A 17,847-nucleotide genomic window follows, 5' to 3' on the forward strand; every position below is an offset into this window, starting at 1 on the left:
AGCCAGTTAAGCTAAAAGGAATAGACCTACTTATTATCTGCTTTGTAGAAGTTTGAAGAATCCCGAACGATATCGAGAAGCAAACGACGCGCGCAAACACACGATTCTAAGAGACGATACGTATATACCATAATCGGCCAACAATATTCGCATAACGAGCATTTATGAGCATATCGCTCGTCGTCCGTCAGACAGTACAATTCCGTGAGAGAGAGCTAATACCCTCAGCTCGCCCTTTCATCCGCTCTAGTGATTTACGTACGCGTGTAACGCGCGCCGGTTAATCCGACGAATCGGACGTGTGCGTGTCTGTGTATACCGACCAATCAATATATTAGCGCGGTAATATGTGTGTGTCTACGTGTACCCGAGTAATTATACGCAGCACGTAATCGAGCGCGTTCCGCGATCGATATATCGGTCGCGAATAATTTGCGGAACCGGGCCGTCGTGGGAAGACGCATCACCGATGCCTCGTTATTATATATATATATACCGCCGGTGATTTCCGCAGCTGGTCGAGGATCGGTTAACGCACTATAAGGCGAGTATACATCGAGGTATCATCGATTAATCTCGCGGGCGGCGCGACGACGATATCTCGCGTGTTATTATTAATCAGGGGATTATTCTCGCGCCCGCGTGCAAGAAGGAGGACGCGATTTAATTTAATACACGTATTTTCGATCCGCCTAAGGCTACGCCCGCACCGTTCGCAATTAATTTGATGAATTCGGTTTGGTTATCCCGCGTCCCAAATTCGCATTTCACAGATGGCCACCCCTATTTTCGCTCTTCGTCCCCTCGGAGTGTCAGTTGACCTTATTTAGCGCGAAATGAATTTAAATTAATTCGTTTGATTCACGTTCGCACAAATACATTCGCGTAAATAAATGGTAATTTATTTTAATTGAACGTGTCGTGCGATAATTATGACCCCGGCTCTTCTCTCTCTCTTTCTCTCTGTCGCGTGGGTCCCCTATACCGATAAGTAATTTTCCGTTAAATATACGTGAGAAAAAATCTCTCTGAGAGGAGAGGTGTCGAGAGGTAGACGCAGAAAAAAAGGCACGTCGCCCTGTCAGTCGGTTAATTAAACGCGCAGCGAACGCTTTATTAATCCGAGCTTAACAGGCAGCCGTCAGTTGTGCGTATAACACGTCGTAGCTTTGCGTGGGCGAATAAACTCCGACGTTTTTCGCGCCCGTATTTTCGGTCTTCGACACTTTAACTTTAATTGCGAGCGTCATATTACTAAGTGTTATAATACATCGAATCGGTATTTTAAAAAATCTATTTTTTCAATATAAAATCGAAGAGAGACGACGATAGCTATGGAAGGAAATGTGTATCCAAGAGATATGACGTCAGGAACGGAAAAATATTTATCTTCCAAGACACGCGCGGAATATGGAATTTTTTTCCAAGCTTTTACGTAATAATACATACTAATTTATAATTGTTAGTTTTAATTGCTTGCATTAATTTCGAATATTTGTAAGAAACACGACAAGTTGTCGAATAATAAACATCTGACGAGAGATGTACACGGAACCAAATGTCAGAGATGAAAAATAAATCTGATCGGATTAAATCTTTTTCTCTCTCCATATTTTTATAAACTTCTGTCTCACACTTTTGAGATACCTCTTTATAAATACATATGTATTTCGCGCAACGCTCGAGAGATGTTACATTATTTTGTAGCCACGTGGGCGTATTCGTCCGTCCTTTCGTCCTCGGTATCTAGATTACTCTCTTGCGGCACCATACATATTTTATTGAGATAGAATAACATTGTTAGCCAGTGGCCATACCATATCATGCCTGCAGCGACTAAATAGTCGTTTGCGCTTGAATCGAAATAACATTTGTTAAGCCTCCGGGTTTCGCTGATATCTATCCGATGCACGCATTGGATTATAGGGCAATCATAAAGGCGGGACTGAATTATCAATATCGTTGTTCTTGTTAAATTGAAAGTCATTTGTTAAAAAAAACTATCTATTGAAATTAAGAAAAAAATTGTCTCATGCGCGAAGAGGAGCAATTTCACAAAATCAACTTACAATTAAAAAAAACACGAATTATTAACGCAATTTTGGTTGTATTAAGAGCTACTTGTATGTAGAAAAAAATGATTATCTGTTGAAATTAAAAGCATTTTAAGGTCTCATCTCGGCTTGATGTAATCATATTTATACAACAGAAAAAAAACAATCAGCACATTTATCACTGCATTTTACTGATTGCGACCACGTGCCACGTGCCGATTTTAATTCACGCGACGACGACGAAAGATGAGCGACATTTCAATTAATTCGAATCGTGAATACTTGGTTAAATCGTGCGTTATTCGCAAACACGTTTGAAAAAGCAGAGTGCTACGTTTTTTCTCTTTTTCCTTTTTTTGCGTACCGTTTTTGCGTAATACCTCCCGGCGAACGCGCGAGGTGCAACATCTCCTGTCATTCATGCGCGCAATTTCGCGTAATTTTTCTCTCGTACAATTTTATCGTTCACAATCTGATTGTTGACGTTGACGTTTTATGTGGGATCGCATGTGTGTGTGTGTGTGTGTGTACGTACGTGTGCGCGCACGCGCGAATGTTATAAGTGCATATTTACATGCATCTGCACTCTGTACAATGCCAAATGGCACCCTGTGGTTTATGAGCATCCTCGGTAAAACGCGCGAATTACGCGACACAAAATGCGCATCGTCGATGAGATTCTAATGTCCGGGACGGCTGTTCCTGTCAGAATTCATATAAATTTGAATTAATAGTCGCAAAGCCTTTCTCTCTTTTTTGCGCTCTGATGCTTCAAGTTTACCGTTTGCAATAATTATATTGATCAATTAATTTTTAATATATGTTATATATAGATTTAATGACTTTGAACCGATATCAATTGCAGCTGTTACATATTAAATAAAAAATTATTCGAAATTTTAATAAAAGAGGAAATGTTATAAATTATATTAATAGAGAGGAAAAGGAATGTTTAAATCTGTGTTATGTTATATCTACGTATTTCATTGAAATCTGCGATGAAGCCACAATTATAAACATTACATAAATAAACTCGCTATTTACGAAAATATGTGTAATACTATGAAATGATTCTTCGGCTCGTCAACAGGTGACTCATAGATTTACTAGTTAATCTTTCGACGAAATTGAAACTGTGGGTGATTATCGGTCTCGTTGGCGGACAGGCAGTGATGACGATGGCTAGACTATTAAATTAATGCCGCAGCCGTCAGTAGTCAATCATCGCAAGTTTGCGCGACGGACGTGAAATTTCGAAATCACTTTCGCATACATAAAATATGTATATATATATATATACACTCTCGGGACGTGTTACATGTACACACGTACGCAAAAACGAGCGTTCGCGAGGGAGATTGTTGGCGACCTAGCTAGCTAATTGCAGCCACGATAGTTGCGCGAGCGACATCGTCCTTATCGCGCTCTCCTAACAGCTGAGGCCGGAGCCAGAGTTTTAATTGGAAAAAAGTAATTGGCGAGAGTGTGTCATCTGCAACATAGTAATACCGCGCTATCCTTTTTTCGTCTCTTTTCGACGACGTTGCTATGTAAGAATTCTCGAGGAGAATCCAGGAGCTACCCCGGAAAGTCGTGAAAAAGCGAACAAGAATCGCGAAAGTATCAATTAGATTATTTTTTTTCGAGCGCTGTAATTTTCGCGAATATAGATCTTTTTTCAAGAATGTATCAAGTGCGCTCATCGTTCAATTTCCCAATATAAATTAAAGTTTATAAATAACGAACCGACAACATTTATTCGATAATATCATTCAAATCTCAACAGTGAAAATCAGAATAAAATAAATTATACATTTATAGAGTTTATAATTGCTTTATTTTTTTAAATTAATCTTGATTCGCGAATATGTATCGAAAAATCATTATTTTCCTGTTCTCGAGTGTGTCGAGTGTGTGCGAATGATAAACAGAGCCGCGATATATCAACAGTACATACCTATGCATCTGCTAGACGATACCAAGGCTAAATAGTTTGTTAATTCCTTGCCGAAATATTTAACGCGCCGGTGGTAAACACAGTCGCGTTGTCATTCGATGAGGCTTGAACGAGAAGATAAGAGCTCCGCATATATTATCACATTATCACACATTATCATGCGAAATTATCGAAATTAATATTTCTCCTCCCTCATTTCTTTTTCTTTCTTTCTTCCTCTCTTTTTACGCCGCAAATCGCATTAAACGTTTTTCTCGTCGCAGCTGCGGCGACTCTGCGCTCGCTCCTCGCAGCTGTTCCCAACCGTAACGCGATAAAAAGGAACCCGCCACTCACACGCCGCACCCGCCGGCATTAACCCGCACTTTGTTGAATATCGGGGGTTGCACGGGGAGGTTTGCCGCGTCGCATTGTAGTCCGGAGGGTCTCCCGGATGCGAGACGCGTAAAAAGTTCAACGGAGGAGAGAGAGAAATTTCTCTCGCAGCTATTATGAAAATCTCGATATGAAAATGTAGTCGGCGCGGAGAGAGAGAGCATTGGCCTGAAATTTAACATCTCCCCATTGCGCGACGGAGTCGATGTCATTTTTTTTTTTTTTTTTTCGTTCGTTTTTTCCGCGCCGACTTCTTTTTTTCCACCAACCAGCTGCTTTTTCCACTCTTATCTCCGCTGGGAGCTCGCGTGCCGCTGCGTCGGCGTACACATTACTCGTTACTGTTGCGAAAACAAATATACCCAAAGCCGGATTGACGTTGATGAAAATTCCCCGACGATCTATCACGTGTAGTTTGCTTTTTTCCCATGCGATTATGCGTTTTCCAAAGCGCTTTTTTAAAGTCGAAGCGCTGAAATGAAAAAAATCGAACTAAATGAAACCGCGTTTACTGACTTACATATTGTTTTTTTTTTGTAGCTGACGATAAATTGAAGATTGTATTTTAGATCGAACAAAGGGAAGAGAACTCGAGTTTGTGCTGTCATATTTAATATTCTCCGTGGAAAATATTTGCAAGTAAATGTTTTCTCTCGCGTAGAACAATTTCTGCTAATGAAGTTACACTTGTACATAAATAAATTCTCGTGGCATAATCTATCCGCGAGAGAAGCTATCGATCTTACCACCTTGAATGAACTTTTTGCCCCTTGCACATGTACCGTTTAAATCTCATCTCGAGTTCTGCCAGCTGCAGAACGAACGACGTCTTATTTCGCACGAGGCTTATTTAGTTGGCTAATTGCTGCTATCCCGAGACAAGCGCTACCAATTAAGTTTGAACGATGACAACAGCCATCCTTGAATCGCAGATCGGACGTTTCGTTCTCGTGAAACGATGGTGGAAAATGCGAGCAAGATAAAGTATCCAAATGAAGGCACGAGTAACATTTTCCTACACCTAATAAATCATCTTATCTCTCAATTCGTCTCGCTTGAATTACGACTATCAGGTTTCCACCGCTGTATTCGAGTTATTTAACACGGATTAATTACAGTTAATACAATTCGATGTAATTGCGAAATTATTACAGATGATTGATTGCACTTTATTTCATAGCTGACCGTGACATATTTCGTAGCTGCCTAATGGAATCGCGCAACGTAGGAATTGTTGAATGATTTATATGTCATTTAATTAACATGTCTGACGCCACAGACAGAGAAAATCCGATAAAATATAATCTTCCTATATTCTCTATTTTACAGTCTCTGATTACTTGCGGTTTTTTATTTTAGAAACTGATCTTGCTTCGACATCAAGCGCGACAATAGCTCCGCGATTCGCTCTTTTGTTACGCTGTTAAACCGCATGCAATATTGAAATTTATATAATTGCTCAGTTGCGAAACGCAATTAACTTTTTGAATCGACCTAATTTCGCAGCAAAATTTCTTCCCTTTTCTCTCGCATACTTTCTTTCTTCTCCTCGCTTTTCAGCCCGCTTTCATGTACATGTCAGCTGGTAGTCTCTCCGCAAAAATAGTTTTTCCCGCGGCCTGTCACTATTGTCGGCAAATAACGATCTTTCTCGCGTAACTCGGTTTTATCACGATCTCGTGGTCGATAGAGATAGTTGGGAGAGAGAGAGAAAGAGAGAGAGAACGATGACACGTAAGCACGCCTCGAAACACGCGATACATACAGACAGATAGCGAATGACGCTCCAATTGCGGTAATTGCGGATATATAACGCTATGTCGACGAGCTGTCTGTCGACCGGTCGGGTTATCCATAATAAATAGCGTTTTCTTTTGTAATCAATGCACGAGCGTGCTCCAGCAATCCGCAACCAGGTCAATCCGGAAAAGAGAAACGAGATTGCGAGTGCGCAATTAAAATCGATCATATTTTTTTTTACTATCGAAAAAATATACTCGTCTCTATTATATCCGAATATCAACTATATCGAACAAAGGAAAAATGCTATTTTTATTTTGTATTCAATCTCTTTTTTGGTGATTCGCTAACAACGACGTCAATGTGGCGTTTCAGTAGCGTTTATTAAAGTGTGATCGCTCTCGAAGCTTTATCAAATATTTATTACATGTGTATACTGCAATATTCGCGCACACAGAGTTATTAATATCTCCGTTGAATCAGTATTTAATGCAATATTAACAAAATATTACAGCAATGTGCTTGTAAATATTCGACCTTTTTTTTAATTAGCGGCAGATATTTGCGCGTATTAGATTAGGAATGAAAAAGGAGAGAAAAATCAGTTATAATCCCCCCAGATAGCGTTGCATAATTATTTTCAAATTACACTGAAAAAATATTTGTGTAAAATTACATGTTTATGGTTTTTTCGGCCCAGCATAATCATGCAATATTGTTACTCATATGAAAGATTACAAATTATATGTAATTTTATATCAAATATATTTTTATATATTTTCAAGACTTAAAAGATTCCACTGAACATGGATTACACATAGGAAATGCTAGTAATGTATAAGTGCTATGAAATAATGTTATAAATAAAATTGCTAAATTTATAAAATAAATTCTGATAAAGTAAAAATATTAAATTTAAAATTACATCTGATTTTTCCATAAAAATAGTCATTTTACGTATATTTTATATATATTTTTGCATTAATATGTATTTTTATTTTAAAAAAATATGAAAAAAATTACAGTGATAATGAAGTAATTTTTCCAGTTTGAACAAGTAATTTCTTTGTAAAAGTACATGGGTTTTTTTCAGTGTATATCTATATAGTTATTGCCAGTTATTATTATCAACTGTTTTGATCGTTACGTAAGAGGAGACTCTTTGACGTACGAGGCGCGCGCCGATGACGTCGCATACTTTTCTCGTGATGTAAGACGGGAAAAGCGCGCTCCCAGGTAGAGGCGAAAATGTGGTCAACGACCTCGTCAGGTGACGCACGTCGGGGTAATCTCGACCGCCAAAATATGTGTGTCTTTGGCTCGTTCCGAGGAAAGCCGTCCATCTTGCGCGGGCGGTAAAGGCTTGGATACGAGGAAAAGCGATGTTTAACTTTGGTGTAGATCCTTCGGGGTAGATTCTACTGACGTACTAACGTGCCGGAATGGCGAGAGAACCCGAAGTGAAGAGAAGACTTACGTGGGAGAACGGGACTTGCGAAAATAAACCCTCTCTCCTTCGTGTGTGCCGAGGAGAAAAGAATTTTCTATTTACTCTTATCGACTCCGGAATTAATTCCCAATTTTCGTATATTCTCGTGGACGAAGCGAGAGTTACGTAATAATTTTTTCTTGCACGTGAGAAAATAATAAAGATATAAAAAATAGATATCTCTTTAATCGAGCGCGCGATTAAGATTTTGCGTGATCCGTGAAAGATAAATGCGAAGCTTTAACTTGCGAGAAACTAAAAAAGAAATTAAGAAAATATGCTATATGAAATATTACTCTTGAACGCTTAAGCTCTTTAGGTTGTAAGCTCTTTAGCTACGTTTCTGAAAATTTACTGAGGATCTCCGGAACTATGAAACAAGCGTTTACAACATGCCTGACTGAAAGCGTTTCCACTTGGCGACGCCGCGAGATAATTCTGACTTTAACCGAGAAGAGCGCTCTAACGAACTTGATGTTTCGAGCGCGCTGGTAACGACCGAAACTACATAATAATTGTGCAAAGTGGCGCTTCAAGTATTTTCTGAATTTGTTGGCGATGTGTAGGAGGCAAGACAATTCATTCCTGTATTGAAGAAGTTACGAAGAATAATTGTTGCAAATCCTTCTTTTTGTAAGGAACGATGCGAGAGTCATCTTTCGATCTTCTCGATCGAGCTTTTTCGAAAAAGTCAAGCCCGAATAAATTAAAGGCTGATGTATAGGATATGTATAGATCCATCATATTTTTATCGTATCATAATCACGAATATATCATGACGGAATCTGTGTAGATTTTTCTGCAAAAGAATCTTTTCCTCTATCGCGTGATATTAAAGTTTATCGATACGACAGAATGAACTATAATTTACTTGGAGGGCTATAAATATGTTTGATATTTTCGAACGTAAGCAACGGAAACGAAAAAAATATTTAGTAAATATGAAAAGAGACATGTAGGCGTGCTATCGATTAGTGACAATAAATAATTATTGTTATTGCATACTCTTCAGGATTAAGAAACGTAATTATATTCAATGTTACACTCAATACTATAACGAACAATAAATGTATACGTCGGAAAAGTTTTAGTTGGCGGCTCCGGCGTGGATTTTCATTTCATAAAAGATTCTTCCCACGTGTGTTTCGCCGTGATGGAATTTCAGGAATGACAACTACCTGGGACGTGTCGGTCGAGTAATACGGACGACGACGAGGGTTTCGCGTCCGTGTAATTTCGTTGAGATTACTCGTCCTTGCAATTTCACCCAGCAGCCGGCGGCCGCTTTATCAGGGAGAACGGAGCCAGATAAAAATGATAGTCGGCGAATCTTTCCGTGGGAATGCCACGCGTTTTTTCATCCCTCGTTTCGTTGATGAGGAGGAAGCGTTATCGCGCTGATTATTCGGCTCTGAAAAATACCGCTGGTATTCTTTGTGTTGTTGCTGGCCGAGATGAGGAAAAGAAGGGCGGCCAACCCTCTGGAATTCCTTTTACGTATGCATTTCTCTTTGCGCGCCAACTCGACCTTGCGGCCTAGAAAATTCGCGTCCGTTCGTTAGAGACAGCTCTCTTCATCGTCCAGCGGTTTTGCATAATCGCTGTAATTACAAGACGCATCTGTGCATTAAACAACTATTTTTCCACCACGTTGCTGCGTGATTGATCCAAAAATATCTTTGCGCTTCGCGCAAAAAGTCAGTGAACACGAATTTGCGATGTAAGAGACAAATTATATTATTCGAGAGAATCGAGATCGAAATCGGGGAATTGCAAAAAAATATCGTCGGGAGGAATAAAACTGTCAAACACTGTCAAAAATATCTGCATATATATGGTGCAAGAATTGAAACTCGTATTACTATCTTTTTTTTATTTCTCACGTACACAAAAGTGACTGATGGCGCGACTGGTGTTGAATGGCAGCTCGCGACGAGACGCGCGTTTGATTACGCTATCTCGTCGAGTCGGCGTATTCATTTCCACGGACGCGCACACGACAGTGGTGTACGGTTGCAAAAACAAAAAGATCTGTGCATCTCGCACGTACATTGTTCGCTTGAACCCGACCTTCGCGTCGCGACGCGGCCAAAAATAGAGTCTCGGTTTTCTGTGCAAAAAATATGCGAGCGTAACATTAATTACTTTAACACTGTAATTAAATAAATATGTACTTTACACATAAAACGCTTACACATAAAATGTTTAAAAGGGAAAGAAGCTAGTAAGCTAATAAGAGCTAGGCGCAGAAATTAGGCGTGACAAATTTGTTTTAAAATTTTCTTTTCTTAATTTTAACGTTTCGGTCCTTCTTTGGAATTTTTAGCAGATCGATTAATAAAAAAAAACCATGAAAAATTCTTTATCGGTACTTGTTTAGTACTTGTTTAGTTTTTGAACAGTATTGAGAATTTTTTTGTCGATTTGCTAAAGATAGTCCAAAGAGATAGTGTCCAAACACACACATTAAAATTAATTAAAAAAGATTTTAAAATATTTCAAGATTTAAAAAGATTTAAAAATTTATTTGTTAGAGTCTTTTCGTTTTATATTAATACAAAGAGTTGTTTTATCTCATTTATCTGATTTATATTTAATCATTTATTTGATGTTATTTGTAACTCAAACTTTGTAGAAGTCTTTGTGGAAGTCATCCAAAGCCTGTAAGACATGGTTTAAGAAATTTAAAGAAATAAATAAAATGGAGTTTCGCGAATACGATTTAAATTGTAGCTACCTATCGAGCTCGACCGCATGCAATCTAGATAAATGAAATTGCAACCGCGAATTAATCGATATTGACCGCGATTAGGTCGTCCACGAGTTTTCGCACACGTGGACGATGATATTCGAGTTCGCGTTAAACGGATTCGCTCGGGATCTTTTAAAAAATCGTCATGTTCCCGCATATCGTTACATCCTAATGAGCGTCTCTCCGGATATTCAAATGTATCCTGCGCGAAATCCCTTGCCGGTTCTCGTAAAATTCCGCCGCAGTTTATCCGCGGATTAATTGCGCCGTCGTGAAGAATTTTTAATTCCATCGTAAAAGTGAGAAATAGCTTCTAGCACGCTCGTATCCAGCGATAATTGTCGTGTTTCATCGACTAAAGAGGGAAAGGAAGGGAAGCGCGAAAATAATCTGCGTCGCTGTTTCGCTTCGGATTATCTCGGAGATTTCGAAACCTCTCGCGTAAGAAAAAAAAAAATATATATATATATATATGTTCAACTATTTGTACGACGAACGACAAATTTACTTTACGTTATGGTAATTGAAATAAAATCTTTTAGCGCGAAAAGGTGTGAGAGCTTTTGCGACTAATGGAAAACGGCCGGTAGTCTAGAAATAGTTTAGAAAAGCGCAGCTGGTCGCGGAGGCGATTAGAGAAACTTCCGGTCTTCTTTCCTCGACAAAGCCGTGTTGAAATTCCAAACTGCTCTGTCTCTCAAAGATCGTAAGAATTAGATCTCCGACGAGAGGAGACGAGAAAAGTCGGATGAAGGTTCAAGTGCTCTCCAAACTCGAGCCTCCGTAAACAATGCTTCTTTACAGATAACGTTGGCTTATTGCACGCGTTGTCGACTCGAATCTGCAGTTTACTATTACGGTTTGGGTAAAACTCGCGGGGAATAATGGTCCCTCTCTCGTCTGCTCAACATCGTAGTCGTCCTGCGACAGAGGAGAACGTTAGAGAGACCTCGCTCAAGAATTCGCTCGCTCTTCCGCTCGAATATGCGGTACAAAGGATGCCGAAAGGAAGGAAGGAAAAGCTCAGCGGGCGAAAGTTATTCTTGTATACCTTATATATCTTATTTCCTCGCTTTACGTTTCCCTTAAAATCAGGTATCTCTCATCGACATCGCGATCCGCTATTTCTGCCGGTTAGATCGGTTTCGACCTGTAGCAAGCAAAGCATCAGCGGTGTTTGAAATGGAATTTTACGGTATTTGCTCGAAAGTTTTGTCTTACATCGGAGCGAAAGCTCATTAAACTAACGTGCGAAAAGCGCGCACGTGCGCTTCGTGACTAATTGCTCGTTCGTGGATCGAAGACGAGGTTTAAGGCGCATAGCAGGGTGCTATAGGAATATTTCACGTCGTGAGAAAAAAAAGGTGGTCTTGTTTCTCGCCCCCGACACCTTCGTATAAATAGCTTTCGTCTATCTATATCGCAAGCTCTCGCGATTCTTAAAGCTCCACATCGTACAATGCGCGAACGAGATGATGTCACGGATCTCCACGAGTAGATATGTGCGTGGTTACGCAAATATTTCCAGCAGCTGGCGCCGCAAGAAAAATATCAGTCCGTTGACGTCACGGAAAAAACGTCACATTCATATTCCGTCGTTGTAACAACATCGCATTTCTCGCATTTTCGAAACGTCACTTTGCCTCGGCGTGACCGATCTTATTATCGGGTGCATTTTTTATATATCATATTCCAGTCTCGTCCTTATTTTATATTTTTCTTATCGAGTAACAAATTGAAAAAATATTTCGCATAAATGGGTCGTTACTTCAGGAGCGAACTTCTATTTATCGAAGTGAACAAAAAAGTTAATGTAAACGTATGTAAAAAAGAAATGATTTTTAGTTGGTCTTCTCGTTCTGCCAGGACGCTTGACAGATGTTGCTTGCAAATAATTTTTGCTTGAAAACAATTTGCTCATTTTGCTTGAGAACTAATTTTTTCGAGAATTATTTTCGACTGTGTTGTATTGTTGGAAATAAAATAATACGCTTTGTAATTATCTCTAGTCTCAACCCAGACACTGTAAAGTGAAAACTACTCCTTTTTTATAACCAACTTTTTTGCTCATTTCGAAACATACATTTAAACGAAAAAAAAAAAAAAAAACATGCGGGATGCATTAACGCGAGAGTGGTTTACTAACTTATCTTCTTTCTTCCTTCTTTATCTTTCGGTCGGGTGGAACGCGCATCTTGATGTCACAAAAATTAAGCAATTAGCATTGAGCTCTCCTCTCACCGTGCTTTACTTCGAGTATATGCGTCGTCTGATTCTGACACGAAACAAGGGAAATGAAAACGTACCTCCTTGTAATTCCTCGCTCGTGGTTTGGCGCGCGTGCGCACCAAACGGATCTCTCTTCATTATGCAGCTCGTCGCTGGTCCGCGGCATAATTTATTTCCCTCGTTTGTTAAACCGAACACAGCCGGGGCTGTGCAAAGCTGCCGCGGCAAAGAAGACGCCCAGAATCAGCAGCGACCGAGAGAAAGAGACGCTCTCGCAAGCGTCGCGACAAAGTTTATGCGCTTCTCACCTAGCGAGGTGTGCTTTAAGTGCAACGCTAAGGGCCGTGATATAGGCCGTTTCGAGGGACGTATAATCCCGTGAAATATCGCGATATTGTGTCTAGAAATACACGGCCGTGTGCAGCAAGAGTGCACCGAACGCGATAATATGTGCGACGTTATCTCGAAAATATATACCTATAATTTCACAGAGTACTTTGGAGTACATTTTGATCGTGACGCCAAAGTAAAACCGAAAGATATGTATTCTCGGAGAGAAAATTCTGGCAGAATTCTTCGAGTATAAAAAATCCTTGGTTACGACAAAAGAGAGTCTGCCATTTATTTTAATCGCACTATAAACCTATATATGTCACGGTCGAAGCTCGCTGGCAAATACTATGGTTTACGCTCTATAAACAATATCATTGCTTTAGGCGGTTAGCCTACACGTTGCAAATTTATGTAAATATATTAGACTTGGTTCTCTCCTCTATCTGAAATAATAGTCTGTGCGCTTCTCAGAAATTATATTGTACTAATTAACAATCAACATTAGCATCTTCCCTTTACATATATTTTAATTAATCTCTTTGAAAATATATCGCTTTACTTAAAAATTGATGGGAAAAAATTTGAATTTTTATTCAGAGGCATATGAGAGAGAAAAACACCGACAAACAAATTAATAGACGAAGTTTCCAGTTAATTTGGAAACGTCAATTTGCATTCGCCGAAAGTCGAGTCGCGTTACGCGAAAATCGCGTTAGTTACACACGCGTGCTCTAGTTTTTTTTCGCACTCACGCAGTCGTAATGCGGAGAAATAGGAGTTTCGTCATAACCGAATTCCTCCGTACGTAACGCAGCGTAACGGAAATGTTGCCAAGGACAGTGGTGCTATTCATAGATACCATTCGGTGTGTCGAAGTTCCAGATGCATCGGCCGAGACTTACTTGCGAGTGAGAGCGACTGTGCGTGCACTTGGCACACGTTCGCGATGCTATTTGTATGTATGCATATATATATATACACGCCTGAACTTGGACACATTTTACGTGCACTTGACACGCACACACACCGATGCAAGTTCCGCCTGAACGGAACTTCGCCTCGAAGTAAAGCACGATAACCGATCGAAGGATTGCATCGTCTCGCCAGGAAATTGCAGCGACTGCATTTTTTCACCGTAATTGTTTACTAGATGTTTGCCATGCGATTTCCCGCGATCGAAGAAGATTATAGATCGGAATTTGTGATATCTCGATCTCGAACACGAGCTATTTCTGTTGAAGGGAAATGATGATGGCGATAATAATAATAATAACAAGGCGCAAAACATCGATCGTTCGAAAATACGAGGCTATATATCAGGCCTGGTAGCCTACGGTAATAATAGTAAATGGAAGGCCGTCGCATTGTATGCCATCGTGAGCGAGGGAGGCCTTTCGACGGAGTCATCGATCTATTTTCGTCCGCGTATACACGAAACCGCGAGTTTCTAATTCCCGACCAGTCTCGCGTAAGCTTCGAAACGCGTCGGAGGAAGAGAGCTTTCGCGCGGCGAACGAAGATACATTGGTCGCACTGATGGATCGTGTGTCTCGTTCGTTTTAACTTGTATGCGGCAGACTGCGACGACCGGACTGCTCGGAGACTAATTGCGAAATTTGCGGAGACTGTTGGAGTCCTCGAAATTAGGACCTCGAAATTGCGCAAGTCTAAGTCCGCGAGACCAATATCGCGCACTAATCACTCATGGGCCGTATTGTTCATCTTAAGTGGCGAAGTAAGTATGAGCGAAGTCTCAGCGCGGACTAATTTTGCGCGAACGTGAGCTGTTAAACAGAAATTTAATATCCCGTATTATAGGTAAAATTACACGGACAAATTTTCTCTTAGAATTTACCCTGAAAATCATGGTAAATAAAAAATATTAATATGTACATGGTAAATTTTACATAGTAAAATTAATTGAATGTATTTTATATCTTATCGTGGTAGATATAATATTTTATATTGTGACAAAGATTAATTAGAAAAAAATTCCTACGCAATTTTTCCAATACCATATTGTTCCATGATTATCAGGATAAATTGTAAGAGAAAATTCTCTTTGTGTACAGTTCATAAAAATTACAAGTGATTGTGATGATAATCCCAAGAGCGACAGCTGTCAAATAGTGACAAAGACTTTTTCGAGAAATTATTTACACGGAATTTTTTTCAACAAATGTGAAATGTTGTTTTACAATAATTATACTTGGAACCTTCTGGGAATGAAAAAGAATTGAAATTAAACGTGCTGTGTCAGCTCAACGATAAACTAGAACTACTGATGAGCTATATTCGCTTTCGCAGTGCTCTATGTTGTTGACATTATTAGCAGCTTGTCGAAAGAACTGACGCTTACTTGTCGTCGTGCCTTCGGAATTCCATTGGCGTCTTTCCAAAACGACGTCAGCGAAGCTTCCGGGACGTGTAAAACCCCTCGTCAAATGGCAGAATCGATTTTTATTCGCGCGCGCAAGCAGAGCGTATATATATTCTTTCGTAAAACCGAGATCGGGTGATTCTTCTTTTATCCTTCCGCGATTTTCCGTGTCCTCCTCCTTTTTTTTACAATTTTTCACGACACATACTCGCGCGTCTTAATATTTATCGGCAATCTATAGTAATTCATCGTCGCTCTCCGACATCCAGTTATTTACGTCGAGCCTCTTTGTGATGTAAAAGAGCCGCTAAACATAGGGAAGGCGCGTGTATTTTTGCAGGAATATCGATTGCGCTACTTCAACTTTGTTGTGCGAAGCGAGGGCGATTGACTTTCCTTCGATTGTAGACGCATCAATACGTTTGATCCCGAATTCCATTATCGTGGAAGATAGATCTCTGAAACGCAATTTCTGCGTATCTTTCCGTCTCTCATTGCCCGCGCCATATCGAGGTATATTTGAGATAGGATTTTATTTCCAGCGTCAAATAGCATTTTATTCAATCGCGCACCTCTTTGATTACGAACGCATCCGATCTACAGACTTATTGTTTATTTCCATATTAATAATCAATGATACGCAATATTGCACTTTGTTTTTGATAACGCTTATCTGACGTCAAATTCTATTTAAGATTTTTATGCCAAACATATACATGTATATGCTTTTTATGCAATGCATATATATTTCTTTGCATAAAAAAGAAATATATTTTATAGATACATATATATTAATATATTTTATTCTAATGGTTTATTAATGCATTACAAATTACAAGTTATTATAGATCTTGGTAATAAACTCCGTGTAATAAAAAATTTAACGAGAAAAGTCACAGCTACTTTTCATTTTATATAACATCTGTGCGTGCGACTTTTTAATGAAAAATTAATTGCCACAATAATTAAACGAAATCTTACACGTCGCTCTGAAATTAACGAATATTTTCCAAGTTTTCCGACAATCAATTATGGACGGAACGAGACACGCCTTTTTCATTATTTAACAAATTAATAAAAGATGTACTATATATATGCTGTAGTAAACGAATGAAAAATGTTTGGTACAACCGTTCGTTGTAACATCGAAATACCCGATCGTTTGAGCCATCGATGGAATCGGACTGAAATGGATTTCTGGCATCTCGAAAAGTCGGCACCGATTGATTTATCGATGCGTGTTGCCGGGTGCAAAGCGAATTTTTGAGGAACTTGTACTTGCCTTTAATCGTTACCGGATCGGAAATGTGTCAAGTTCTTGAAATCCGCAAAACGAACGGAATAAAGTAAAATCCCGGTCGGCGGGCGATCGATACAACCGGTCGTGCGAGAAGCTTTTTGTTCCGCTCGCACGTCGCGTTCGAGCTTGGAAATCGACGTGTTCGTTTTTTCCTGCGTGACGGATGTCACGAGGTGGGCTTCGTGGCGCATATGTCGAACTTTCGCGACGGTAGATAGATTTTCGACGGCAACCAATCAGTAGAGCGACCGTTCTCGGAGGACGAGGACGGAAACGTAATTTGAACGAAGAGTGGCCGACTCGTTAAACAGATTTTACCGTAACTCGATATGTGCAAACATTATTTAATGCAGAGATGAGGCTGAGATTTTTTACGAACTCGTAGGTCATTTGAGATCAATAATATAGAAACACAAAATATGTCTAATATAAAGGATTTTAATTTTACTTTGCCATTGCAGCTTTCAATTAATCTTTTTACTTACAAGTTATGTGTCAAGCTGAGATATTAAATATTATATATTTACGGTTTATTAAAAAATTTTTTAAATAGTTAAAATTACACGAGTAAAATCGCACATCGCTCCTCGTAGCTACATCAACAGCATCGATTGAAAGAGTGACACGAAAAAAATATTCCATCTCGCCTATGATGTGACCGCGATTCAACGGCGAGAAAGCCAAAGAAAGCCGATAAATCACCACGATAAATAAAATCGATCGAAAAGCAAGCTTGCAGAAGCGAGCGAGCAAGCCGCAGCAGGATTTTTCGCGGGAAAAAAAAAAGCGCGATCATCCATATTTATTTGCGCGCGAATCTGCGAGGGGTCGAACTTTTTCTCTGAGCGAGCTTATCGTCCTTTCGCGTGCGAGCTTTCGAAAAATTCACGAGAGGGCGAGAAATCGAGGTATAGGGGGTCGCCATCCAGCCGTGTTGTAGCAAAGCCGTCTTCTCTCTCTCGCTCACGGTTCTCTGACCGGTGTCGAATTTTTTTTTCTGTTGCAGAGCCGAAGAAGGATAAGACTGAACAGAGTGCGAATGGCGCGTTATCGCCGAGCGAGTCGCCGGCCGCGAATCTGGGCCCGGTCCCGGATTCCGGAGAAGGCCAGCATAAGCCGAACAGGCCGAACACCCTCGAGGCCAGGGTGGTAGCCAGGAGGCTGATCTTGTTCGACAGTGAGTAACACACCCGCGTGTGCGTCCGGGTATCGATCGATCGGTCGTCGTCTCGTCTCGT

General features: G+C 39.9%; 1 protein-coding gene across 10 annotated transcripts in view; it reads left to right on the forward strand.

The window, feature by feature from the left end:
• LOC114938199 (phosphatase and actin regulator 2) overlaps positions 1–17,847 on the forward strand; it is a 220,729-nt gene that overhangs the window by 184,429 nt on the left and 18,453 nt on the right. For 9 of the 10 annotated variants that reach the window (XM_085481185.1, XM_085481186.1, XM_029312038.2 and 6 more), the window contains one exon: positions 17,616–17,786. The exons of the other annotated variant lie outside the window; for it this stretch is intronic. In XM_085481185.1, the coding sequence (XP_085337311.1) occupies positions 17,616–17,786 (171 nt within the window). The remainder of the gene's footprint in view (positions 1–17,615; positions 17,787–17,847) is intronic. 10 annotated transcript variants of the gene reach the window in all.

This window comes from Nylanderia fulva, unplaced genomic scaffold (genome assembly GCF_048542155.1).
Source record: "Nylanderia fulva isolate GAGA-0341 unplaced genomic scaffold, ASM4854215v1 Scaffold17, whole genome shotgun sequence".
Lineage (NCBI taxonomy): Eukaryota > Metazoa > Arthropoda > Insecta > Hymenoptera > Formicidae > Nylanderia > Nylanderia fulva.